Raw genomic sequence first — 26842 nt, 5'->3', positions numbered from 1 at the left:
AACTTCCAATCTCCATCCATTCTGGATTAAAGTCAAGGCAGAATATCCTGAGATTGCCACAAAAGTACCAAAAAGCCTGCTTCGATTTCCATCCTATCTTTGTGAAGCAGGGCGTTTGGCAGTGACGGCAACCAAAATAAGATTACGGAGTAGACTGGACATAAGCAACACACACCTTGGGTGCCACTGTCTCCCATTACCCCCAGATGGGACCATTTAGTTTCAGGGAAACAAGCTCAGGGCTCCCAATGAGTAGGCATTATGGTGAGTTGTATCATTATTTCATTATATATTGATATTACAATGTAATGATAGAAATAAAGTACACAACAAATATAATTTGTTTGAATCATCCTGAAACCATCCCTCCCACCCCCAGTCCATGGAAAAATTGTCTTCCATGAAACCAGTCCCTGGTGCCATAAAGGGGACTGCTGCACTAAGATATTACCACAGGAAGAGACTTTTAAAAGTAGTAAAAAGAGAGTAAAATAAATCTCCCCTTCAAGATAGAAATCCAAAGAGGAAACATTTTGGGGCCAGGCATTGTGGCTCACGCCTGTAACCCTAGCACTTCGGGAGGCCAAGATGAGAGGACTGCCTGCCAGGAGTTTGAAGTTGCAATGAGCTATGATGGATGCCACAGCACAACTAGCCTGGGAAACAGAGCAAGACTTTGTCTCAAAAAAAAAAAAAAAAAAAAGAGGCCGGGCGTGGTGGCTCACGCCTTTAATCCTAGCTCTCTGGGAGGCCGAGGCGGGCGGATTGCTCAAGGTCAGGAGTTCAAAACCAGCCTGAGCAAGAGTGAGACCCCGTCTCTACTATAAATAGAAAGAAATTAATTGGCCAACTGATATGTATATAAAAAATTAGCCGGGCATGGTGGCGCATGCCTGTAGTCCCAGCTACTCGGGAGGCTGAGGCAGTAGGATTGCTTGAGCCCAAGAGTTTGAGGTTGCTGTGAGCTAGGCTGACGCCACAGCACTCTAGCCTGGTCAACAAAGCGAGACTCTGTCTCAAAAAAAAAAAGAATAATTGGGAATCAATTGGCAAAATCTGAAACATGGACTATATATTGGGAAATAATACTGTCTCAATGTTAAACTTCCTGAGTTTTGATAATTCTACCATGGTTATTACCTTTGTTTTTAGAAGATAAATACTGAAGAATTTAGGGTAAGGAATAAAGATATATCTCCAACCTACTCTCAAATGGTTCAACAACAATACATTACTACTACATCTTTATAAGAAGAGGGAACGATTAAAGCAAATGTGGCTAAATATTAAGTGGTGAATCCAGGTAAACAATAGACAGAGTTCATTGTACTATTCTTGCAACTTTCTGAAAATTTGAAATCTTTTTCAAAATCAAAAGTTTAAAAAAAAATAAAATGATAATAATGTAGTGAAGGTATAGAAATTTGAACAATTGTGCTGAATCTCCTAGGACATATCTTTAAAGTTGCTTCTAAAAATAAATTTCTCTTAACTGCTTATTTAATCATAGAATAACAACTTGAGCTTTCTAGATTTAGGGGAGTACATGCTGTACTAAAAGTAGTATAGCAAAGTGGTAGGAAGAAAAAAGTAGTAGTTATAAGTACAGGCTCTGGAGTCAGATTGCCTGAATCTGAATTCCAGCCATTCATATGTCCTTAGGCAATTACCTAATTCCACCACTGTACAAAACAGCAAATAATATTATCATCACTAATACTGTTGTAAGAATTAAAGGAAATAATGTATGGACAGCACTAAATGGTAGGCATTATATAGATTGGTATTTCAGTGTCAAAAATACCATTCTAATATATATTTTAAGATAAACTAGATAAAAAATAACAGAAAATAAAATAAAATCTGATTTCTAGATCTAGAAAAAAAGGGCCATATTAATTTGGCAAAACATTTTATTTTACTAAGTTACTTACTCATCCCCAAAGAGTTGATGGGTATATTCAGGAAAGAAAGTTCTAATGTCATTCTCAAGATCTTCAGGAAAACGAACTGTTTAAAGGAATAAAAAAATACAGATATTAAAGGTGACAGGTATTTCCATTTCAAGAGTTTCACTATAACTAGGATACAACCAACATCTTTCTTACTTAAAATGCCATTTCTCTATTATAAGATTTATACTGGATTCTCATGAGACTAGTGAATAATGAAAATCAGAATATTCCTCAGTGCTTCAGCATCAAAACCTTACTTATTCTAAGAATTAGAAGACTAGGCATAACAGAGGCACCTGATTTAATTTTTATTTTTCTGTATGTTTATACACAGTGCAAAGAATAAAAGGAAAAATAAGATACTTTGAGATAAGAAAAACTACAGCATCTAAGAAAACAGAATGCTGTAGGAAACACTCTGAGAACAAAAATAACCTGAGTTTGATGAAGCCCATATCATCACATCATTCTTTCTGACTGCTAAGTGACATTTCTTTTGTTCTCAGTTTTTTTTTGGTTTTTTTTTTTGCTATTAAAAATAAGACTACAAGAGTCAGACACCGTGGCTCGCACCTGCAATTCTAGCACTTTGGGAGGCTGAGATGGGAGGATCACTTGAGACCAGGATGTCAAGACCAGCCTGGCCAATAGCAAGACCCCATCCCTACAAAAACAATGTTTAAATTAGCCAGGCATAGTAGCATGTACCAGTAGTACTAGCTACTCGAGAGGCTGAGGCAGGAGGATAACTTGAGCTCAGTTTTAGGTTACAGTGAGCTATGATGATCCCACCACACTCCAGCCTGGGAAATAGAGCAAGACTCTGTCTCAAAAAAAAAAAAAAAAAAAAAGAGAAAGAAAAGAAAGCATACTGCAATGACATCTGTATAGACAACATGCTGTACTTCTTATAAGTATATACATGGGGAAAATTACTGGCAATAGAAAAATAAGGTAAGAATGTTGAAATTGAATGTTGAAATATTTTTACAAATACTAAAGTGCCCTCTAAAAATATTTTAACCATTATTATATTTAATTAACCAATATAATTATTTTATATAATTATATACCCCCCAGCAGCTATTAGACTCCTTTGTTTCCTACATCCTTGCAGATACTCTACACCCTCAACTTAAATTTCTACCAATCTAAGATAGAAATAGGTATCCTTTTGTTATTTTTATTTGTATTTGTTGTGAATACTGATATATTGGAAATTTTCCTGATACAATTTATCTTATGAAGAAAAACTTTATTTATCAAAAAATCTTTAAGCAACTGAAGAATGAAAAGATGAGTTGTAAGGCTGGGTGTGGTGGCTCATGTCTATAATCCTAGCACTCTGGGAGGCCGAGGCGGGAGGATTGCTTTAGCTCAGAAGTTCAAGACCAGCCTGAGCAAGAGCGAGACCCCGTTTCTACTAAAAATAGAAAAACTTAGCCAGTCAACTAAAAATGAAACAAAAAATTAGCCAGGCGTGGTGGCTCATGCCTGTAGTCCCAGACACTTGGGAGGCTGAGGCAGGAGGATCACTTCAGCCCAGGAGTTTGAGGTTGCTGTGAGATAGGCTGATGCCACGGCACTCACTCTAGCCCAGGCAACAAAGCAAGACTGTGTCTCAAAAAAAAAAAAAAAAAAAAAGATGGGTTGTAGACGAAAATTTTCTAACACTGTCCTTATGGAACAAGTCACTCACTGGGTGTCAAAGTACTACCTAAGGAATGATATGTTTTCGCTATAGAGATCTGGTAGTCACCACATTTGCAAATGATCTAACTTAGCATCACTCACTGTGGGACAGACCAACATTATGTGCCTCCTGATTCAATGCAATATGAAATATATACCATCACCTATGAAGCTTTCTCACCAAAAACATTTATCCTAAAGCTGATCGAGCTTTTTAACTTCCAATTTATAGGAAATATAGAAGATAGAGGAACAAATTAAATAACACAAAAAAAAGGAAATACGCAAATACAGCATATAGATTTGTCTAATAATTCTGTACAATGACTTTACTCTTCCAAATAAATCAATAGTATGGGGGGGAAGTTACATGTGGGGGAGGGACTGTTCTGGATTAAAAGAGATTAAAGAGATATTACAACCAAAGTCAGTGTATGATCCTTGATTGAATCCTGATTTAAATAATTTTGTTAAAGCTATTAAAGAGTTTTGAGGGCAACCAGGGAAACCAGAAAATTACGTGATATTGAAAACCTACCATTAATTTTCTTAGGTGTAATAATAGCATTATGGTTATATATAATATTCATGAATGTTCACATGTTAGGCAATGTGCAACAACAGGAGAAGTGCCATGATGTTTGGATACGTCCTTTCAAATAATTCAGGAAAAATAGACCCACACTAGAACAAATAAGGCAAAATGTTAACCGTTGAATCTAGGTGTTGAATACATAGGTGAGTATTATTCTGTTTTCTTGATTTTTCTATGTGTTTAAAAATTTTCATAGTAAAAATTAAAAGAAATAAAAGAGGCTTGGGCAAATATAGCCGAATGCTAAGATTTGAAAAAGCAGAATATGGGATCACAGATATTCATTAGTTTCCTCTATAGTCTGTTATATTTCATAGTTAAAAAGATAAAGTAGGCCGGACGCTGTGGCTCACGCCTGTAATCCTAGCTCTTGGGAGGCCGAGGCGGGCGGATTGCTCAAGGTCAGGAGTTCAAAACCAGCCTGAGCAATAGCGAGACCCCGTCTCTACTATAAATAGAAAGAAATTAATTGGCCAACTGATATATATATAAAAAATTAGCCGGGCATGGTGGCGCATGCCTGTAGTCCCAGCTACTCGGGAGGCTGAGGCAGGAGGATCGCTTGAGCCCAGGAGTTTGAGGTTGCTGTGAGCTAGGCTGACGCCACGGCACTCACTCTAGCCTGGGCAACAAAGTGAGACTCTGTCAAAAAAAAAAAAAGATAAAGTAGTATAATATATGTAGACTCATGATCCTAAAAATTCCCAACTATTCCATCTCTAATGTTTGAAATGTTTAAAAATCTCTAGAAATTTCAAACTACTGCTTCTAATATAATATAAATGTATGTTATATATGGCACTTTTTTTTGAGACAGCTCTGTCACCTGGATAGAGAGCAGTGGCATCATCATAGCTCGCTGCAACCTCAAACTCCTGGACTCAAGTGATCCTCCTGCGTCAGCCTCCCAAGTAGCTGGGACTATAGGCACATGCCACCACACCTGACTAATTTTTCTATTTTTGGTAGAGACTGGGTCTCACTCTTGCTCAGGCTGGTCTTGAACTCGTGACCTCAAGTGCTCCTCCTGCCTTGGCCTCCCAGAGTACTATAATTAAATTCATAAGCCATTGTGCCCAGCAATGTTATACAGCACTTTGGCAGTGATGGGTAAAGAGACATGGACAGAGAAAAAGATAAGCAATGAACAAGAAAAGTGTCATAAGCCTAGTTATGATAATTATCTCTATAATTCAGATTGGCCTTCTTCCAATGCCTGTCATCCAAAATAATGTGGTTTTAATATTTTCCCACGGAATTTGGTCCACAGGAAATATGAACTAAAAGTTGGTAAGTAGTAGGTTTAAGGCTGAATGAATCTGACAAATATACAAGTACATGAGAACATGATCAAAATGTGAGCTCTCTCCTGGATATCTGAAACATTAAATATTTTCAAGTCTTTACAATGCAGTTATGGCAATAAAGCAAGTAAGCAAAGGGGTGGGGAACCTACAGCCTTGGGGCCACATGTGCATGATGACAGACATAGGAAAGTATTCACAATGCATAATTAAGTGAAGAGAACATGACAGTGCAACTTCAATTTTGTAAAAGAGAAATAACATAAATGAATACATAATAAACAATACTAGAAGGAATTATTCCCAAATTATAACACAGAGTTATTTTGAGCGATGAATTATGGGTAATTTTTATTTCATATACTCTTTTGTACTTTCCAAATGTTCTACAAAATAAAGTATTACTCCAATAGTCAGAAAAATAAACAATATAAAAAACTGAATTTAAAATAGGCACTGCCGGGCGCGGTGGCTCACGCCTGTAATCCTAGCTCTCTGGGAGGCCGAGATGGGCGGATTGCTCAAGGTCAGGGGTTCGAAACCAGCCTGAGCAAGAGTGAGACCCCGTCTCTACTATAAATAGAAGAAATCAATTGGCCAACTAATATATATAGAAAAAATTAGCCGGGCCTGGTAGTGCATGCCTGTAGTCCCAGCTACTCGGGAGGCTGAGGCAGGAGGATTGCTTGAGCCCAGGAGTTTGAGGTTGCTGTGCACTAGGCTGACGCCATGGCACTCACTCTAGCCTGGGCAACAAAGTGAGACTCTGTCTCAAAAAAAAAAAAAAAACAAAAAAAAACACAATATAACAAAACTAGTGGGATGTAACTAAATAAGTATGTACAGAGATAAATTTATAACAATGCTAGAATTAGAAAAGGAAAGTTTAAATCAATTATATAGATGTCTACTTTAAGAAGGGAGATTTTAAAAAGAACAAATTAACCAAAAGAAGATAAAAGGAATTTATAAAGATTGAGAGCAAGAAACAGAAATAGAGAAAATTACTGAAAAGATCAAAAAGATTGATAAACTTGTCAGCAAACTTACCAAGAAAAAATAAGAAAGAGAAAACACAAATTACCAGTATTACAAAAGATCAATATCCCCAAGAAAGGATAATAGATTCTATAGTCATTAAAATGGTAATAAGGGATTATGAACAACCTTCTGCCAAGAAAGTTAAATAAAACAGAAATTCCTTAAAAAACAAAAACAACCAAATTTGATGAGAAAAAACAGAAAGTCAGAACAGTATTAAATCTATTCATTAAATTTGTAGTTAAAAACCTTCCAACAAAGAAAACTCAAGGCATATAAAGCTTCACTGGCAAATTCTGTATCTTACATAAACTCTTCCAAAAAATAAAGAAGAAACAGTACTAGCTTATTTTCTAAGGGTAGCAAAATCTCGTAAGAAAAGAAACTACTACCTCTCATGAACAAAGATTCTTATAATATTACTAAGCCAAATCCAGCAAGGCAGAAAAATGATAACACACTGGCGTGCAATACTAATTTAATACTTAAAAACCCGCCAATGTAATTTACCGTATTACCAGAATTAAAGGAGAAAAAAACACATGATCTAAATAAAGAAAAAGCATTAGTCAGAAATCAATACTTATTCATGACAAAAACTCTTACCAAACTAGGGATAGGAGGAAACTTCCTCAACCTAATAAAGAACACATGTGAAAAACCTGTAGCTAACATCATACTTCATAATGAAAAGCTCAAGATTTTTCTACTTAAATCGGGAATAAGGCAAGAATATCTACTTTACCATTTCCATTTCACATTATAATAGAGGTCCTAGCCAGTGCAATAAGGTAAGAAAATGAAATACGATCATCATCTCCCATATATGCAGGTTCCACATCCACAGATTCGACCAACTAGGGATCAAACTCTGCCACCTCTCAAACATCTACTCACCCCATGACATAAATCAAGACTGAATAAAATGTGAATGTGTTCAACAAATGCAGAAAACTATATTTACATAATCAACTGTTCTTACCTAAAATTCTACTTCAAATTCAAAGAGGAAGATTATATACACACACATAGTACATACATAGTATCACTTAGAAATGACATACGTACCTAATTTTAGTTCAATTGCTGTATTGGTGTTACATTTGTATTCTGCCAGTTTCTTCTCCACTGCACTCTTATATTCTACCAAAAATTTCTCCATAGCACCAAATCCTAAGAAAAAAGGTTTTTAAAAGGTTCAATTGCAAGTGATTTAAATAGTGAAACCTACAAATAGGGGGGTTTTTTTGTTTGTTTTGTTTTTGGAGACAGAGACTCTGCTGCCCAAGCTATAGTGCTATGGTATGCTTAGATCATAGCAACCTCAAACTCCTGGGCTCAAGGGGTCCTGCTACCTCAGCTTCCCAAGTAGCTGGACTACAGCTGCCTGCCACCACACCTGGCTAATTTTTTCTGTTTTTAGTAGAGACAGTGTCTCGCTCTTGCTCAGGCTGATCTTGAACTCCTGAGGTCAAGTGATCCTTCCACCTCAGCCTTCCAGAGTGCTAGGATTACAGGCGTAAACCACTATACTGGGCCTCAAATAGGGTTCTTATTAGAAGTGGGATAAAGATAAGATTTAAAACATGCTAATAGTTTATAAATGTACAGGTCATTCTCCACACCCTCCTACATAAATGTACTGAATATGAATGCCTCATTACAAAAGAGAAAAAGAAATCACTTTTGAGACAGAGGCTTATGAACTAGGCAAAATAAATAAGCCTGAAAATTAACATGACAGACTGACATTTCTGAACATTTAATACTAATACCGATTACCTTCTAGGATTTATACTCAAGTAGTCTTTCTAAAAAGAAACATAATGCTAAAGAATGCCACTGTTTCATTATCAGTTATGAGATGCAAAGTGAGAATGTCCTTTGATAATTATGATAGCATATTATTCTTAATATTGGAAAAATTACACACAGAGTGCTTCAGATAAAAAACTGAGATTGCATGTATTACTTCAAGAAGGATACACAAATATTTGGTAAACATGGTTACCCCTGGGATAAGAAAGGAGGAATGGGGACAGGGTAAGGAAAAAAAAATCTTCCCACTGTATTAAAAAAAATTTTTTTTACTAAAAAAATTTTTTTTACTAAGTGTGCATAAAGTCATAAATTGTAGGCTATTGGAATGACCAAATGGTTTTACTACAAAGTGGCTACCTGTCAATATATATACAAATAATTAATACCGGGAGAAATCATTATCAAGAAAACTTTCAGGAAAAGATGACAATAAATCTGACAAAATGAACATAAAAATCAGTAAAAATTCGGCAAGGCACAGTGGTTCACACCTGTAATCCTAGTACTTTGGAAGGCTGAGGCATGAGGATTGCTTGAGGTCAGGAGTTCTAGACCAGCCTGAGCAAGAATGAGACCCATCTCTACAAAAAATAGAAAAATTAGCCAGGTATAATGACAAGAACCTGTAGTCCCAGCTACTGAGGAGGCTGAGGAAAAAGGATCACTTGAGCCCAGAAGTTTGAGGTAGCAGTGAACTATGATGATGCCACTGCACTCTAGCTAGGACAACAGAGAAAAATCTGGTCTCAAAAAAAAAAAAATTAGTAAAAATTCAGGGCAAAAAAAGTCATGAATAGAAAGGAAAGAAGGAGTACAATGATGATGCTATAAACTTCAAAAAGTGGTTAAAACACACATACACAGAAAATGTGAAAGACCTGTAGTATAAATTAATAGCTTGAAGTTATAATTCCCGGATTCAAATTCACCATTACATACTACCTTTGTGAACTAGAACACATTATTTTACCTCTTTGACCCTAATCTATAAAATTGAGATTACGGAACCCACTTCGAGAAATTTATGTATACCTAAGCAACAAAGTTTAACATGTTAAATCATATATTAGGTTATTCCCCACAATTTTATAAGTAGTTACTCTATCAACCCCATTTCATATTAAAAAAAAAACTCAGGCTTAGAAAAAGTTTTAGTTGAAGGGCACCCAACTACTAAGTGCTAGAGCTGAGATTTGAATTTAGATGTAATTCTTAGATATGTACACACTATACAGTACACGTCCCTACTCTTTTGTAGTAGCAGTGTATCCCAAGATCCTATATTCTCTATCTGGTAGAAGAGCCCTTCCTCAAACGTCTGCAAAGCTCCTGCAAGAGCTTGTCTACGCAACATATCCATAGAAATTGAATGTTTAATGTGTAGTGAGTGTACTATGAAGGCCGTGAGAAAAGATGATGAAATAGAAACAGCCTATCACTTCAAAAGATGTGCAATGATTAAAAGGAATACACTTACACCACAAGAGCCTTAATACACATACAAAGTAACAGCAATTATAAGTTATTAAATGTAAACTGCAAGGACTCAATAAGGAGAGAGCAAAGTATAATGAACACAAGAGAACTGTATTACAGTAGTGCTACTTTAAAAGAGAAGTTCAGATGAAGGAGTGCAGGGACAACGTCTTTCTCAAAGGGCATCTAAATACGATCCTAGGAATCCTAAAGTGTGTGAGATTAAGGAGACGATTGTGAAGTTCGATCAAGATCCAACTCAGAGCCCTAGAGCAGGGCAAAGCAGCCGTGCTCTAGCTCAGAAGTTGACTGTAGTGGAAAGTGGACGGAGACCTGGAAGAGGAGGATCTGAGCATTACAATCAGCTGGCGGGAACAGAACCAGACGTAGAGCTGAGGCAGCAGTGGGCAAAAGGAACGGGAAAACAAACAGGCCCCAAGGCATGTGGCACTTTACATGACCAAATCATAACGCTTTTCCCCGGCCTCTTCGGCCCTCCGCCTGGGCCGATTTGCTCGCAGAAGGCAGAAGAACCCCGAGCAGTTGGGGGCGGGGGCGCGGACTGCGGCCGACAGGCAGCTGGGCTGAGAGTTCCGCAGTTCCCGTCCAAAGCAGGCCTTCTAGAACCCAGGCTAAAGCCTGAAAGTTCCAGACGGGCACTGTCACCACCGTCTCGGCGTTCTTTCCCAGATCTGCCCGCCTCCTCCCCTTGGTAAACTTTTCCCGGGAACTTACCCGCCATTTCCGAGCTGCGAGCACCCGCGGCTGAGGAAGGACGAATCAACCAGCGCGCTCCCGGGCCGGAAGTGACCGCTTTGTCTGACACATTTCCCCCGCCCACCCCCAGCGTGACGCTAGCCAATGAGGGGAGGAGTGTCGAGGCGCGCGGTAGCGGAAGGGCCTCAAGAGGCGGGGCTAAAGCCGCGAAGAACGCGCGGACCGTTGCCTAGTCACCGCCAGTGCCGTCAGCCACTCTGCAGGCCTGACGTCGGGGGGGGGGGGGGGGGGGGCGCAGCAAATGGGACTGTGTGTTGAGGTGCTCGCTGGCCGGAGGAGAGTTTCTTCTGTGGGGTCGTTTTGAATGCTACAAACACCTTAGTACTGTCTTCCATACCCCTGCTCCCCGAAAGGTTTTGGAGACTGGTTGAAAACTCCCCTTGGCCTGGACAATGATCCAAACCAGAGCTCTAGTTTTACCTAGGTATGAGTTTAAGTTGCGAGAGAAATTTTCACTTATTTTCCTTATTTGTTTCTACTTTTGCCGTAAATTTTAACATTGTTTTTCCTTTCTCATGTTTTTAGCAGTATATAGTGTGATATTTAGGTACTCTGCTTTCGCTCTTAAGGTTACTAGGCAACTATTTAGTGCACCGAAATCTTGTTACCTAATGATACCTCAGGTGGCCTGATTTAGTCATGCATGTCTCAAGTTCCAGTAGCTTGAATTACATCACAAGATTCTACCTGATTTTGGTCATAGGCCTTGTTAGTATTTAGTAGCTGTTGAAACTGTTTCTCCCAGAGGATATACCACTATTTAAGTATCCACAAATGTTCCCACAATGTTGTTTACTAGAACCCCTTGCTCAACAAGTATTTGTCAGTAGGTTTTACAATGATGCATGCTAAAGCTAAAATGGACCTTTGGGATGAAGTCTAGAACTAACATGCTCTCCCATTTTAGAGATGAGGAAACCAGATACTCAGTCCAGTATTTATTTGTTTGAAGATAAAGATCAGAAAAGCTACAGAGAATGCCCCAATTTTTTTTTTCTTTAAACCAAATGATACACAAGAAATTACAGTCATAATTTTTTTTTTTTTTTTGAGACAGAGTCTCACTCTGTTGCTGGGGCTAGAGTGCGGTGGCATCAGCCTAGCTAACAGCAACCTCAAACTCCTGGGCTCAAGGGATCCTCCTGCCTCAGCCTCCCAAGTAGCTGGGCCTACAGGCACATGCCATCACACATGGCTGTTTTTAGTAGAGACAGAGTCTCTGGCTCTTATTCAGGCTGGTCTTGAACTCCTGACCTCAAGGGATCCTCCCACCTTGGGCTCCCGGAGTGCTAGGATTATAGGTGTGAGTCACCATGCCCAGCCCTTCTCCAAAGCTTATTTACTCCTTATTGATAACTCCTCCAAGGCTGGAACTGTATTATCTTCATACCTGAGTTCTCACTAGAAGTTAGAACAAATTCTTTGAACTAACATTTACTAAGGATTTTTATTCAGATTAACTGTTGTATTGAATACATTAATAGTTAAGCTTGCCCATGTCTGTCCTTTCTTCTTAGGCCCATTCCATTAGGTTTCTTCATCCCCTTTCCTTCCTGCCTGACCCTTAAGGACAGTCTTTATACGAATGGAATTAGTTATTTACTGAGATACTAGGTTATACTCTTATTTATTGAATTGTATCTAAAAATCTGAATTAAAAAACATATAACATTCTTATTTAAGAATTAATACTTGAGGCCGGGCGCTGTGGCTCACGCCTGTAATCCTAGCTCTTGGGAGGCCGAGGCGGGCGGATTGCTCAAGGTCAGGAGTTCAAAACCAGCCTGAGCAAGAGCGAGACCCCGTCTCTACTACAAATAGAAAGAAATTAATTGGCCAACTGATATATATATATAAAAAAAATTAGCCGGGCATGGTGGCGCATGCCTGTAGTCCCAGCTACCCGGGAGGCTGAGGCAGAAGGATCACTCGAGCCCAGGAGTTTGAGGTTGCTGTGAGCTAGGCTGACGCCACGGCACTCACTCTAGCCTGGGCAACAAAGCGAGACTCTGTCTCAAAAAAAAAAAAAAAAAAAAAAGAATTAATACTTGGGCCTGGCATAGTAATCCAGTGGCTCACATCTGTAATCCCAGCACTTTGGGAGGCCAAGGCAGGAGGATCACTTGAGGCCAGGAGTTCAAGACCAGCCAGGGCAACATAGTGAGACCCTGTCTCTACGAAACAATTTTTTAAAAATATTAATAGCTGGGCTTGATGGCACGCCTATAGTCTTAGCTAGTTGGGAGGCTGAGGCAAGAGGATTGCTTCAGCTCAGGAGTTCGAGGTTGCAGTGAGCTATAATTGCACTACTGCACTCCAGCCTACGCGGCAGAAAGAGACCCTGTCTAAAAAAAAAATCTCTAAGAAAAAAAAAATTAATACTTGTACAAATGAGAAATGAAAACTTCTATTTTAAAAAAGTAATAAGAATCATCTCAAAAGGTTCCTAAAACCATTTAAAATATTAACAACTAATTATTATATTTTGTTTTATGTAAACTTTGTTAAGATAGACTCCTAAGAAGAAATTTTCTTTTTCAAAAAATTGTGGCTGCACATCTACATTGTCCTTGGATATGTAGAAGTCCTGCTGAGCTAAATTGTATGTTTCTTTCATTTGGTAAAGATTTTTGCTATTTTTTTCTTTGCAAGTAGACTTTCAAGTTCTTTTATTCTCATATTTTGAAGTTCACATTGTTCTTTTGAGTAAAATACAGAACTGCAGCAGGGAGATGACAAATGTCCAATTTGCTGAAATATTATCAGTATGATTTAATTTTCTTAGGTTTTGCTTTGGTTTTTATTAAATGAAATAGATAATATGTTTAAATACCAAATGACAAATTTTATTTACTACTATGCGATTTAATTGTATATGAGCCCTTATCTAACCACAAATGAAAATCACTTTGTTTTATGTTTAGTGTATTACAACACCTTATTCATTTATTCAAGGTAGACAGATGCTTATCTAAATCATGGGACTGATAAGAAAAATAGCTATGATTTGAAAGGGTCATTATTTGATGAACCTCACTATTTTTATGTGGTCTAGTTTATATATTTTTTTCACTAGGGTCATATAGTGTTAAGATTTTTAAAAAATGATAACCATAAACTTTTGCTTCTTTTTATCTTGTGCCAGTTTTGGGTTAAGAAGGGGTTAGGGCATTCCTAGAGATCAGTATACCACAAATAGTTCCAGGAGACTGTCACCCAGCCCCAGTGTTCTAAAATACTCTAGTGTAAGAGGAAGACATCAAAATTGGAGTCCTCATACAAATATTACCAAAGATACTACAGAAATTGGAGTTAGAGATAGACTAAATTAGGGTAGATGATTTCACATCAGGTGGGCCAAAGGAATCTTTATGGGAAGGTTCAAAGGCATGTTCTCTGAAATATCTATGTATTAACAATTATATGTATGGACTCCCTACAAACTGGAATGATTGCAGATAATGGGAAAAGTCAAGCATAATACTCAATTTTTAATGGAAAAGGGAGGAACTGAGGGATCACACTCTGTTTATCTGCTTCTTTGAAAGACTATGGTATTAATCTTTGAAAAACAATAATTCCCCTCCCTGTAAAAACCCCCTGCAATTTATAGGTCCAAAGAGGATAGCCAAGTATCCATCATCCAACATGGATTTGTAAATAGTAATCATGATAAATAAATTTATTTACATCTTAAATAAATGGCTAAAAGAGGTATAATAGTAAATTTGATTAGATATATGATCATTGCTGATGCTATGCAAAATTGTGATTTAGAGAAAATTCAATTATCTGCTCCAGGCTTTGTTTAACATATTCAGATTACTCATACAATTGCACTTGCACATACATACATTTCCAAGTTCTGATTCATTCACTTGACATTGCATAATAAACTATGTACTAGTCTTACTTTCATATAACCAGGTTACTAAAGAATCTGAACTTATGCTTTATGTATCTCTAGTTACTGTTCCCTCTACAGAATCTATCCTTTTCCCCAAGCAGATCCCATAGTTTTTTAGTCTTTAAAATTATTTACAATCTAGCCAGGCTAGACTTTAAACTTCCCAGCCAGGGAGTTTAAAACTTTGGAGTTTTAAAAATTCCCCAATTGGGGGGAGGGGAGACAAGAGCAATGTATGTAACCTTAACGTTTGTACCCCCATAAATATGCTGAAATTAAAAAACAACACTTCCCCAATTGCTGGCTAGACATGTAGCCATAGGGACGTAAAATGGGGAATGGACCATGGTAAATTTTTTACTCATCCTCCCTCTCCAAGCCCATTAAGATTGAGTTTGGTGGTGGTAGTGGGACGTCTGGGTCTAGGATATTTCTTCCTCATTCTTTTTCAAGGCTAACTCCTCTGGTATTGGGGGCTAGAAGGACGAATAGAGAAGAAATGAACCTCGCTACTTAATACCCTCTGTTTTGGTCATCTCTGCTTCTCCAGCTGACAATTGGCCATCAATGTTCTTTTGCCTCTCACATAGCACCCATTGCTCATTATTTCAGTGAGCCTAAAGTTCCTCTGCACTGTACCAATTCCCTGACAAGGAAACTCCCGTTCCTTGCTACTGTGGTTTCCTTAGTCAGTAGGACTCTCTTTTGGGTGGAACACTGCAAAGGCAATTCAAGCACCAGTATCTTCCTGATGTCACTTGACCCATAAGAAATTCATGTGTCATCCCTTATATGGCAATCAGTATCACAAACACAATGGCCACAAATAGTCCTATCCACTATCATATTATCACAGGATGATGAAATGTAAAAAGCATTAGCCAATACCAATGCTCTTCATATGAAGTGTAGGTGGAGTAGGGATGGACAATAATATAAACGTAGCTGCTATTGAACCCTCCTTCTATGGCTGGCCACAAGGCCGAAGTTGATAATCATAACTTTATTTTTCACCTCTTATTTTATGTGCCCTCATCCCTGTAAGCACCTTGACTAAGTCTAATTATTTATCTAGTGCATTGCCCCCCACCTTAATTCCCAAATGATCTGCATCCACTATGGACTTATCTTTGTCAGGTTGACTATCTCCATTTAGTTGCCTCAGTTGGGATTCAGACATAGTCATCCTTGCCTCATCGGATGGCAACAACCCAGTTTTCCCTTGATGATTTGATCACCACATGGCTTTAGTGGCCCTTTTTAGTCTTTAATTTTGTAGCGGGAGGAGCCCAAAATGGCCAGGGGGCAGTTTCAGTTTCTAATTCATCTGAACCATATACTCTTTCTTGGTGGAAGCATTTCTCCGTTGGACACTAGGGCCTCAAAATCCATGAACCCAGTCCAGGCATGGTGTGGCTCACGCCTGTAACTCTAGTACTCTGGGAGGCCAAGGCAGGAAGATCGCTTGAGGTCAGGAGTTTGAGACCCTGTCTCTACTAAAAATAGAAAAAATTACCCGGGCATGGTTGTACATGCTGGTAGTCCCAGCTACTCAGGAGGATCGCTTGAGCCCAGGAGTTTGAGGTTGCTGTGAGCTGGACTGATGTCACAGCTCTCTAGCCTAGCAATGAAGCAGAGCAAGGCTCTGTCTCAAAATTAAAAAAAAAAAAAGAAAAATTCATGAGTCCAAGATTGTGGGGAAAAGAGGCAAAAATGTCTTCAGTGGATTATTTAGTGAGACAGTGAAAGAGTCCATTTTTAGCTCCTCCTCTTGGTTCATGTATCTGTGCATTCTGACTACAACAGATCCTCTTTTTATCTCCAATGTTTTGTTATTTCAAAATGTACCTTGGTATGAAACCTTTCTTTATTCATTGTTTTGGGTACACAGAGGGCATTTAGAAACTGAAAACTCAACTTTTAGATATGAAAAATTCTCTTACATTATTTCTTTTATAATTTCTTTTCCATCATTTTAAATCTCTGTTTTCTCTGACATTCCTAGAAGTCAATTATTGGGCCCCCAGATTATTTATTTATATCTTTTTCCTCCCTTTCTTGGTGTAGTGCTCTATTTTCTGTGAGATTTTAAAGTTTTGGAGTTTTAAAACTTCCCCCCTGCTGGCCAGTCTTGTAGCTATAGGGATCTGACATAGGGAATGGAGCATGGTCAATTTTCTACTCATTCTACCTCTCCACAAAAATTGTTCAACATTTTTATTACAATCTTTTAACAACTTCTTTATTACCATTTACTAGTTTTACAACCTTGGGCAAGCTGCTTAATCTCCTAGTTTCAGTTTCCTTATTGTTGAAATGGAGATAATAACATAAAATAACCCTACTTCAAATCTGTTTGAGCATAGCGGCTTCGAAAGTGCTTAGAATAGTATCTGACACATAGCAGTACTCAATAAACATTAGCTAATATTGGTTATTCACCAGTATCTTGTGAATTTGGTTAGTTTAATCGATCTTTGAGCATTTACAGGATGATTTCTGATCTATAGAACTGATAACCAGATCCTGGGCCTTGGTGACTTTATCATGTCAGGCTGTTTTTAGATGACCTAACAGCTGTCCTTCAGAATCAGGCCTATCTCACCATGCCCTTCAAACACAACAATTTTTACAGTCCCTTCTCCAATTATCTTTTTTTTTCCTTTTTTTAGAAATCTTTGTTCTTAAAAAGGATAGTGATGTCGAGGGGTGGGGATGATTCATGAAGATGGTCTATCCCAGAAGTATATATTTATTCTTTTTTTTTTTTGAGACAGAGTCTTCACTCTGTTGCCTGGGCTAGAGTGATATCAGCAATCTCAAACTCCTGGGCTCAAGCAATCCTTCTGCCTCAACCTCCCAAGTAGCTGGGACTACAAGCATGCGCCACCATGCCCAGCTAATTTTTTCTATTTTTAGTTGTTTGGCTAATTTCTATTTTTAGTAGAGAAGGGGCCTCACTCTTGCTCAGGCTGGTCTCCAACTCCTTAGCTCAAGCAATCCTCCCGCCTCGGCCTCCCAAAGTGCTAGGATTATAGGCATGAGCCACCACACCCAGCCTGTATTTATTCTTTTATCAAATATTTTTTTTCTATTATTATTATTTTTTATTTTGGCATATTATGGGGGTACAAATTTTAAGGTTTCAATAAATGCCCTTTCTCCTCCTCCCCCCACAAGTCAAACATTTTTATTGACCATTGCTATATGCCTGGCCATATGCTAATTGCTAGGGCTCCAGAAAATTTTGTTGTATCTTTTTCTTCTAATTAAAGTAATAAATACTATGCACAGGGTATAATGAGTACTCAGAGTGGGTCTACCATAGGTGTGGGAACAGGGAGGAAGGGTAGGGATTGTTTTATGGAGGAGGAGATTCTTAAGCTATATCTCAAAGGATAGGCCATTGGAATAGATGTGTGGTAAGAGATTCCTAGCAAAGGAAATAGCACAAATGCTCAAAATCCTTGTGACTAAAGGAGTAAGTCTAAGGGTAGTGAGATATAAGTAAGAGGAAAGGGCCAAATCAGGAAGCTCCCATCTCTCAACATACAGAGGAGTTTGGATTTTATATTGAAGTCAGTAGAGAAACAGCAAAGGATGGGAAAGTGATGAAATTCAGTTTCTGTTTGAGATCAAACACCTGACAGCACTGTGGAGAATGGATTTGAGAGTAGTGACAGGAGCAGAAAGTAGAGTACTGGAGGCTGGGAAAGCAATTAGGAGCCATAATGAAGGCTATTATAATCAAGAGAAGAGATTTAGAAAGCACTGAAGGGGATGAAAAACACAGGGTGGCTATTTGGATATGAGGGGGAAGGAAGAGTCTGATCCCCAGTTTTCTGACTTGAGCAACAAGGGCAACAGTAATGGCCTTCGCTTAGGAAATACAAGGGTCTAATGGCTAATGGTAGAGTAACCAGCTAGGAATGATCAGTGAACATTTAATTAGTACCGGCACAGCTAATGTCAGGCATTGAGATAAGTGTTAGGACTGAGGGTGTGGGTGAAGGAGGAAGGATACAATAGTAAAATACACTCTGGAAGGAGCACAGAGAAATGTTCAATTCAAGAAGTAGTGAATTACTGTTTCCATGAGAACTTCTGTGTACCATCCACCTTGAATTGATTTTTTCTTTGTCTAAGCATCTATTGCATAAATTCACCCCACAATTAAGCATCTCAGTATATGTATTGCTATTTATGGTTTTAGATGATGATGTTCCCTTCATATTTCCCATTTCAGATATCAATAATAGGAAGGCACATAGTATGTCTCAGAGATGGCTTAGAATTCATAGCCATATAGAATTCTTTTTTTTTTTTTCTTCTTTTTTTAATCAGGATCTTGCTCTGTCTCCCAGGCAGTGGCATCATCATAGTTCACTGCAACCTCCTACTCCTGGGTTCATGTAATCCTTCTGCCTCAGCCTCCCAGGTAGCTGGGACTACAGGTACGTGGCACTGCACCTGGCTAATTTTTTTTTATTTTTGTATAGAGATGGGGTCTCACTATTATCCAGACTGGTTTCAAACTCCTGGCCTCAAGTGATCCTCCCACCTCAGCCTTCCAAAGTGTAGGAATACAGACATGAGTCACTGCATACAGAATGCTATATGGTAGAATAAATGCCCCCTTTTCCCTGCAAGGTTCTCAAGTATGTTTAAGCAAAGAAGGATTTGTTTCATCTACTGAGCAGTTGCTTCTCTGATCCATGCCCCTCATCACCACTCAGTTACATCTTGGGTCACACTTACTTAGCTGCTATTCCCCATGTAGAACCAGGAGCCTACTGTCTTGGATGAAATAATGCTGCTGCCACCATCACATGGATCTCGGTGAAGGGGTTGGCACTTCACTGAGGAAGGTTATACTTCCCATTACTGTGACCTAATTTTCTTCCATGCCATCAACACAAAACTTGTTCACAGATAATGTTTTATTGAAGGGTTAGGAATGATTAGAGGAATTATACCTGCTGACTCACTATTCTATTCACCATCCTCACCCCAGATTATCCACGCAAGCTCATCCACTCAAGGCAATAGAAGAGCAGAGTAACAGGAGAGTGAGCAAAGAATGACTGTTTCTGGGGCTTCTTTTCTAGCAGTGATAGTGAGGCATAACACAGGCAAGACTGTAGATATGTGACTCCATGACCTATTCCCACACTGGTTTGAAGAGAGTTAGGGAAGAAGCAGCAAGTCAGTATTACCCAGCAGCTTCCTAAAAAATTCAGTATACAGTTAACTCTTTTTATACATATGTTGTATTCTTATCCTTGTGGCATCTTTTGCAGTACAACGACCTTATGCCATGGAGAATTTAATAGACTTCTTATGCCCCAACTCTTAATTCCTATTTATTTCATTTTCGTGTCATTTTCCTTGTTGTCATTACCTTAAGGTGGTATCCTATTATCAGGGCAACTGAGAATGAAATATACAGAGTACAACTTTGACAGAGACCTTTTAATTCTTTTTGGTCAAGTTTCTTCCATGTTCCTTAGCTTCCTTCCTCTTCTGGTTAAAAGAATGCTGACCATTCCACAATCCTACCCACTCTGTCCCTTTGACTTGTCTCTCTCCACAAAATCTGTTTCTCTTCAAGTTCTAGCTGTTTAAACTGTTTCTCCAGAACTTTCTAATTTAAACTCCTCATTATCTTTCTGATAAGTACAGTTTGGTGCTGATCAATATTACATTATTCCTCTAATGTAATTCTTCAGAAGTTTCTTCCTGGGCATCTCCCAGTTCCTAGTTTCCTTGTCTTGATGTTTGTGGACTTCTCTTCCTTAGTGACGCCTTTCTTCAGGTCTCCAGTACAAACCTGCTCGCCCCTTTCTGGAAACTCCCTACTCAAAGGGGTTGGTTTTATCCCATAATCAGTTCTTCTTCCCTCAACAGGGCAATCCAAGGACAATGACCAATTACAGGATATTTCCCAAAAATGTCTGAGTTTCTCAGTCTAGAATTACACCCTGGGTACACTACAGCAGGAGAGTTCCAAGTTAGGCTACAGATTCCAAGTCTGGTTTCTTCCAAACTTTCTATCATTTTGTTATGCATATGTAATTCCGCATTCTTCCTCTTGTTTTGTTTTGTTTTTGTTTTTTGTTTTTTTTCCGTTGGGTTAACTATTAGACCAAATGAACACATGTAGCCAAGCATGCACAACTCCTAAGGACATATAATTATTGTCTGAATCTGTGTTAAGGAAAACATTTTTTTCTCAATACAATATAATTTTCACAGATTCCTCTGCCCACAAAAGACATACATTGTTTGTCAAGCAGTTTCAGTTTCTTTTCCTTTCTCTTCAACAATGCACAGATCTATCAGTGATTAAGAAATAAGTCCCATTACAATTGCTAGCCAAACAACATAATTACATACATGGATAGTCATCTTTAGAAACACAAATACCCAACACAATTTTTCCCTGATATCTTATTATTAAATTTTTCAATCATTTAAAAAAATTAAAAGAGTATTTTTCAGTGAACTCCTGTATCCCTCCTGCAGTTAGATATCACATATGTCTATCCATCTCTCTATCCATCTATAAACAGTTCTTATTTCTTTGATGCATTTCAAAGTAAATTTGTAATACTAGTACTCTTTCCCCTAAATACATTATGTCAGGGGTCCCCAACCTATGGTGAGTTGTATAATTATTTCATTATATATTACAATGTAATGATAATAGAAATAAAGTGCATAATAAATGTAATACACTTGAATCACCCCCAAAACCATCCCCCCTCCACCCTATCCCCAGTCTGTGGAAAAATTGTCTTCCATGAAAACGGTCCATGGTGCCAAAAAGGTTGGGGACCACTGCTTTATATCATTAGCTAGAGTTCAGTATTTGCTCATAGTTATTTTTCTTTTGAAGAAAAATTTACACACAGTTGTAATGAAATGTACAAACCTTAAGTAAACATTCAGTAGGTTTTGAAAGAATACATATACCTGTTATCTAAACCCCTAGCAAGACATACACTACTATTTTTTTTTCAATCCAGATAGTTCCCTCGTGCTTCTTCCCAGTCAATTCCTCTCCCCTGGCAATCATGGTTCTGATTTTTTCCACTATAGATTAGTTTTGCTTGTTCTACAACTTTATATAAATGGAATAATACAGTATATGCTCTTTTGTACCATGTGATTCCATGTAAGGCTTCTTTGACTTGTCAAGATGCTTTTGAGACTTATCCATATTAAGGTGTGTATCAATAGTTTGCTTCACTTTATTTCTGAAAAGTATTCCATTCCATAAATATACTATAGTTTACCTATTCTCAAATTGATGGACATCTGGGCTATTTCCAGTTTTGGGTTCTTATGAATAAAGTGGCTGTGAAATTCTTGTACAAGTTTTTTTACGAACATATATATTCACTTTTCTTGGGTATATATTGAGGGGTAGAATTGCTGAGTCATAAGTTAGGTGTGTTTAGTGTTATAAGAACCTGTTAGAGGGCCAGACGTGGTGGCTCACACCTGTAATCCTAGCACTCTGGGAGGCTGAGTGCTCGAGGGCGGAATGCTCGAGGTCAGGAGTTTGAAACCAGGCTGAGCAAAAGCAAGACCCCGTCTCTACTATAAAATAGAAAGAAATTAATTGGCCTACTAATATATATAGAAAAAAAAATTAGTCGGGCATGGTGGCCCATGCCTGTAGTCCCAGCTACTTGGGAGGCTGAGGTGGGAGGATCGCTTGAGCCCAGGAGTTTGAGGTTGCTGTGAACTAGGCTGACGCCATGGCACTTACTTTAGCCTGGGCAACAAAGCGAGACTCTGTCTCAAATAAAAAAAAAAAAAAAAAAGCCTGTTAGACCTTTTCCCAAAGTTATTACACCATTTTACACACCCACTACAGGTGTATGAGAGTTCTGATTGCTCTACATCCTTGACAACATCTGGCATTTTCAGTCTTTAATTTCACTTATTCTTTTAAGCGTGTAGTGGTATCATCTCACTGTAATTTATTCTATTTTTTTTTTTTTTTTTAAAGACTAGTCAAGTGCAGTAGTGAGGAGGGGGCACTGTAATTTAAATTGCATTTCACTGATGACTAATGATGTACACTTTCTCATGTTTTTGTTGACTTTATATTGTCTTTTGTGAAGTGTCTGTTCCAATCTTTTGTCCATTTTTTTAAAATTAGGTTATTTATTACTGAGCTTTACAAGTTTTTTTTTTTTTTTTTTAGAGATAGGGTCTTGCTCTGTCACCCCAGGCTAGAGTACAGTCACATGATCATAGCTCACAGTAGCCTTGAACTACTGGGCTTGTGATCTTCCTGCCTTAGCTTCAAAGTCACTGAGACTATAATCACTTGCTTTGTTGCCCAGGCTAGAGTCAGTGCCTTGGGATCAGCCTAGCTCACAGCAACCTCAATCTCCTGGGCTCAAGCAATCCTGCTGCCTCAGCCTCCCGAGTGGCTGGGACTACAGGCATGCGCCACCATGCCCAGCTAATTTTTTCTATATATATTAGTTGGCCAATTAATTTCTTTTCTATTTATAGTATAGTAGAGACGGGGTCTCACTCTTGCTCACGCTGGTTTCGAACTCCTGACCTGGGGCAGTCTGCCTGCCTCGGCCTCCCACAGTGCTAGGATTATAGGAGTGAGCCACTGTGCCTGGCCACAAAGATATTATTAAAAACAAGTTTTTTTAGAGACAGGGTCTCACTATGTTGCCCAGGCTGGAGTGCAATGGCTATTCATAGGTGCAATCATAACAGTACTACAGCCTCAAATTCCTGGCCTCAAGTGATCCTCCCACCTCATCCTAGTTGAGAATACAGGAACCATGCCCAGCCACAAAGATGTTCTTTTATATTTTCTACGAAAAGCTTTGTTTATAATGCTGAGGGTAGGGGGAAGCCTTATAACTTCAGCTTGTGTATTTAGGTCTATAATTTATCTCAAATTAATTTTAGTGTATGGTATAAAGTAGGGGTTGAGGTTCATTTGTTTCTCCACACTGATACCTAGTTATTCTAACATCATTTGGTGAAAAGACTCTTTGCCCTCATTGAATTGATTTGGCACCTTTGTTAGAAATCAAATTATAATTTTGAATCTATTTCTGGGCTCTCTATTCTGTTCCACTGATCTATTTATCAATTCTTATGCCAGCCAGTAATATACTGTATTGATTTCTTTAGTTTTATAGTAAATCTTGAAGCCAGGTGGTGTAAGTCCTCCAACTTTGTTCCTTTTCAAATTTACTTTGGCTATTCTGGGACATTTGCTTTTCTCCCATATAATTTTTAAAATGACACTTTCTTCTTTACTTTGGATCAGGTCCAAAGCATTCTTCCCCACCAACTTCTAAATGGAAGGGAAACAAAAAGCATCCAAATAAATCTCCAGGGGTAGGGTAGGGATGGGTGGTGGAGGGATGGGTGGCAGGATGTTTGTTTTCCGAGTTATATATTTTTGATTGGAATGAGAATATGTGACAAACCAAGAGTCTTTTTTTTTTTTTTTTTTTAGGCAGGATCTTGCTCTGTTGCCCTGGGTAGAGTGCAGTGGTATCATCATAGCTTACTGCAACCTCAGATTCCTGTGCTCAAACAATCCTCTTGCCTCAGACTCCCCAGTAGGTAGGACTACAGAAACACACTACCATGCCTGCCTAATTTTTATATATTTTTTTTCTGTAGAGATGGGAGTCTTACTCTTGCTCAGGCTGGTCTCAAACTCCCAAACTCAAGCAATCCTCCCACTTTGGCCTCCCAGCATGCTAGGATTACAGGCATGAGCCACGAAGCTCGGCCAACCTAAAGAGTCTTTTGCCCCATCATTACCTAAAACTGCTTTGGCCTTTGGCATATGACAAAGGTTTTAGCATCATTCTTTTCACTTTCTTCATTAAAAAATGAATAGTAGTAGTTGCTACAGAACTCCATACTTTAGGAATACTGCTATTTATTTCTCTTATATTGTCTGTAACTGTAACAGTGAGTTTTGTACAAACACAAGGCACTCAATAAATGTTTGTTAACTAAAATTTGGCTCATTCCAAATCATGAAATTAGAGTGTCTGAAGAAGGATTAAAGTTCATCTAGTTCAATCTTCCATCTGATCATATGGTTTTCTACTAAATACCAGCTTGTACATGATTAGTGATAGGGCACTCACAGTTATATGTGTAGGGCAGCCCATTCCATGAATTCCTTCAAGATCCATTGAAAAGAAAACTGGCTGTTATTGCTTCCCCAAGGGAATAAAGAAGGCTGTTATCCAAAAATAAAATTACTGTCATCTCGATTGCATAATTTACAGAACTTAGAGTCCGACTGCAAGGAAGACAGTTTAGGAAAAGACATAATTGCAGGAGTATTTGATACCCCTCTCTCCTCCACCAAAATGAGAATTCATTTCAATATGAGTAAATGTTCATATGGGGCATATAATACTTATGTGGTATAGAAGGCTCTAAAGTGTGTCATTTATCTCGTGTCTAACTATAAGTGGCTTGGGTTGAAATAATAATTTCTGATTTATTGCTTTCCAAGTCAGCCTACCAAGTAGAATTTAATTTGCTCAAAGTTGGATACCTAAGACTTCATATTTCTCCCCAGCCCACCCTTGCCACTTCTCCATATAGACCCTTAGCAAGGAAGGAGTTAAAAGTGCAACTTATAAAATTTATGTTTTACAATGTTTCAGTAAAATATAAAGAACCCTTTTTTAATTCTAGGAATATGCCAAGGCCAATATACGCTTAAAAAAATCCAGATGTTCAAATAGCCTTTGTGTGTGTGTGTGTGTTACGGTGAGATCATGCTATTAATTTCAATTATTTTAAGCAAGCTTCTACTTGATGGGGGATATAAAATAAATTCAGCTTATTCCTCATCATAGTGATGGTGTATATACCTTTAACTTAGGAAGAGCTTTACCGCTGGTTTAATTAGTCAGTGATATTCTAATGGTCTATGAATTGGTTGTACCCCACCTCAATGTTTTTTTCTTTTGAGACGGAGTCTCACTCTGTTGCCGAGGCTAGAGTGCCATGGCATCAGCCTAGCTCACAGCAACCTCAAACTCCTGGGCTCAAGCGATCCCCTGCCTCAACCTCCCGAGTAGCTGGGACTACAGGCATGCACCACCATGCCTGGCTAATTTTTCCTATATATTTTTAGTAGGCCAATTAATTTCTATCTATTTTTAGTAGAAATGGGGTCTTGCTCTTGCTCAGGGTGGTTTTGAATTCCTGACCTTGAGAGATCCTCCCGCCTTGGCCTCCCACAGTGCTAGGATTACAGGTATGAGACATGGCGTCCGGCCTCAGTTTGCTTCTTACAAGATGACATTCATAGTATCTGTGTGGGATTTGTAAACAGAAACAAAAATGTATTTATGTCAGTAAAACAATAAGAGGAAGTTAGAAGATACACAGAAATGGTATGCTATTAAAATGGAAAAATGACCACAGATTGTGGCAGAATAGGATCATTGGAAAATGCTCCACTTTAATAATTAGATTTTAGCTTATGAGGGCACTAGGCATTAGGTTAATTCTAACTTTCACCCACAAAGTATCAGGGTGGTTTCAAATTATTCTAATGCAAGTTGCTTAAGAATTGGAGATTGTTCCTGTGGGTTTGTCTAGCAAACTCACATTTTGGTTTTGCATCTGGGGGTAATACATTACTTTAATGGGCAACAACTTCACAGCAGATTTAAATTTCAGCTCAGTCAAGCCACATATTGAATCTTTCATGAAAGCAACTCTAAACAGTGTGTATTTATTAATGACATCTGTTTTTTAGGGTCAACAATGAAAATACAATACAATTGTAACTAGTCTTTTAGCTTTTCACTTCCAATTTTGCTTTCTGAAATGTCATTCTTCCTACACTGTCTTAATTATCAAGTTTTCAACTTAAAGTTGTTCTAGAGTTTTAAAATTTAAAATTTTTCTTTACGAATATCATTCATGACTTTAAAAAAGAGTTTTAAATTACTATATTGATGTGTAATAAAAATGTAGAAAGTTTTGAATTGTTTTCACCACTTTTTCCCAAATATATTGTAAATTTTATTTGACAGATTTTCTTTTGATATTTCATTAGCTAAGTTTTCCATCCACCCTAATCATCTACAATTAAGGCAAAAATAAGTTTTAATGTGCTAAAACTTCTGCTAATACTATTAAACTATTAGCCAATTATTACAACAGAATGATAGATTGTAAAGTTTTTCAGGGCAGGAACTCTAGCATATATGTTTTTGTATTCTTGGATATA

General features: G+C 38.1%; 2 protein-coding genes across 3 annotated transcripts in view; one reads left to right on the top strand and one right to left on the bottom strand.

The window, feature by feature from the left end:
- HAT1 (histone acetyltransferase 1) overlaps positions 1-10691 on the bottom strand; it is a 48526-nt gene extending 37835 nt beyond the window's left edge. The window contains exons 1-3 of one of the 2 annotated variants that reach the window (XM_020288380.2): positions 10620-10691; positions 7656-7760; positions 1935-2010 (exon numbers count right to left, since the gene is read on the bottom strand). In XM_020288380.2, the coding sequence (XP_020143969.1) occupies positions 1935-2010; positions 7656-7760; positions 10620-10626 (188 nt within the window). In that variant the 5' untranslated portion in view covers positions 10627-10691. The remainder of the gene's footprint in view (positions 1-1934; positions 2011-7655; positions 7761-10619) is intronic. The other variant, XM_012781939.3, reaches the window with a different exon arrangement.
- The window catches only part of SLC25A12 (solute carrier family 25 member 12), a 180412-nt gene that overhangs the window by 51115 nt on the left and 102455 nt on the right, over positions 1-26842 (top strand). The window lies entirely within an intron of this gene.

Source organism: Microcebus murinus, chromosome 8 (assembly GCF_040939455.1).
Source record: "Microcebus murinus isolate Inina chromosome 8, M.murinus_Inina_mat1.0, whole genome shotgun sequence".
Taxonomy (NCBI): Eukaryota; Metazoa; Chordata; class Mammalia; order Primates; family Cheirogaleidae; genus Microcebus; species Microcebus murinus.
The sequence above is the reverse complement of the archived record's forward strand: the minus strand, read 5'-3'. Positions and strand labels throughout refer to the sequence as shown.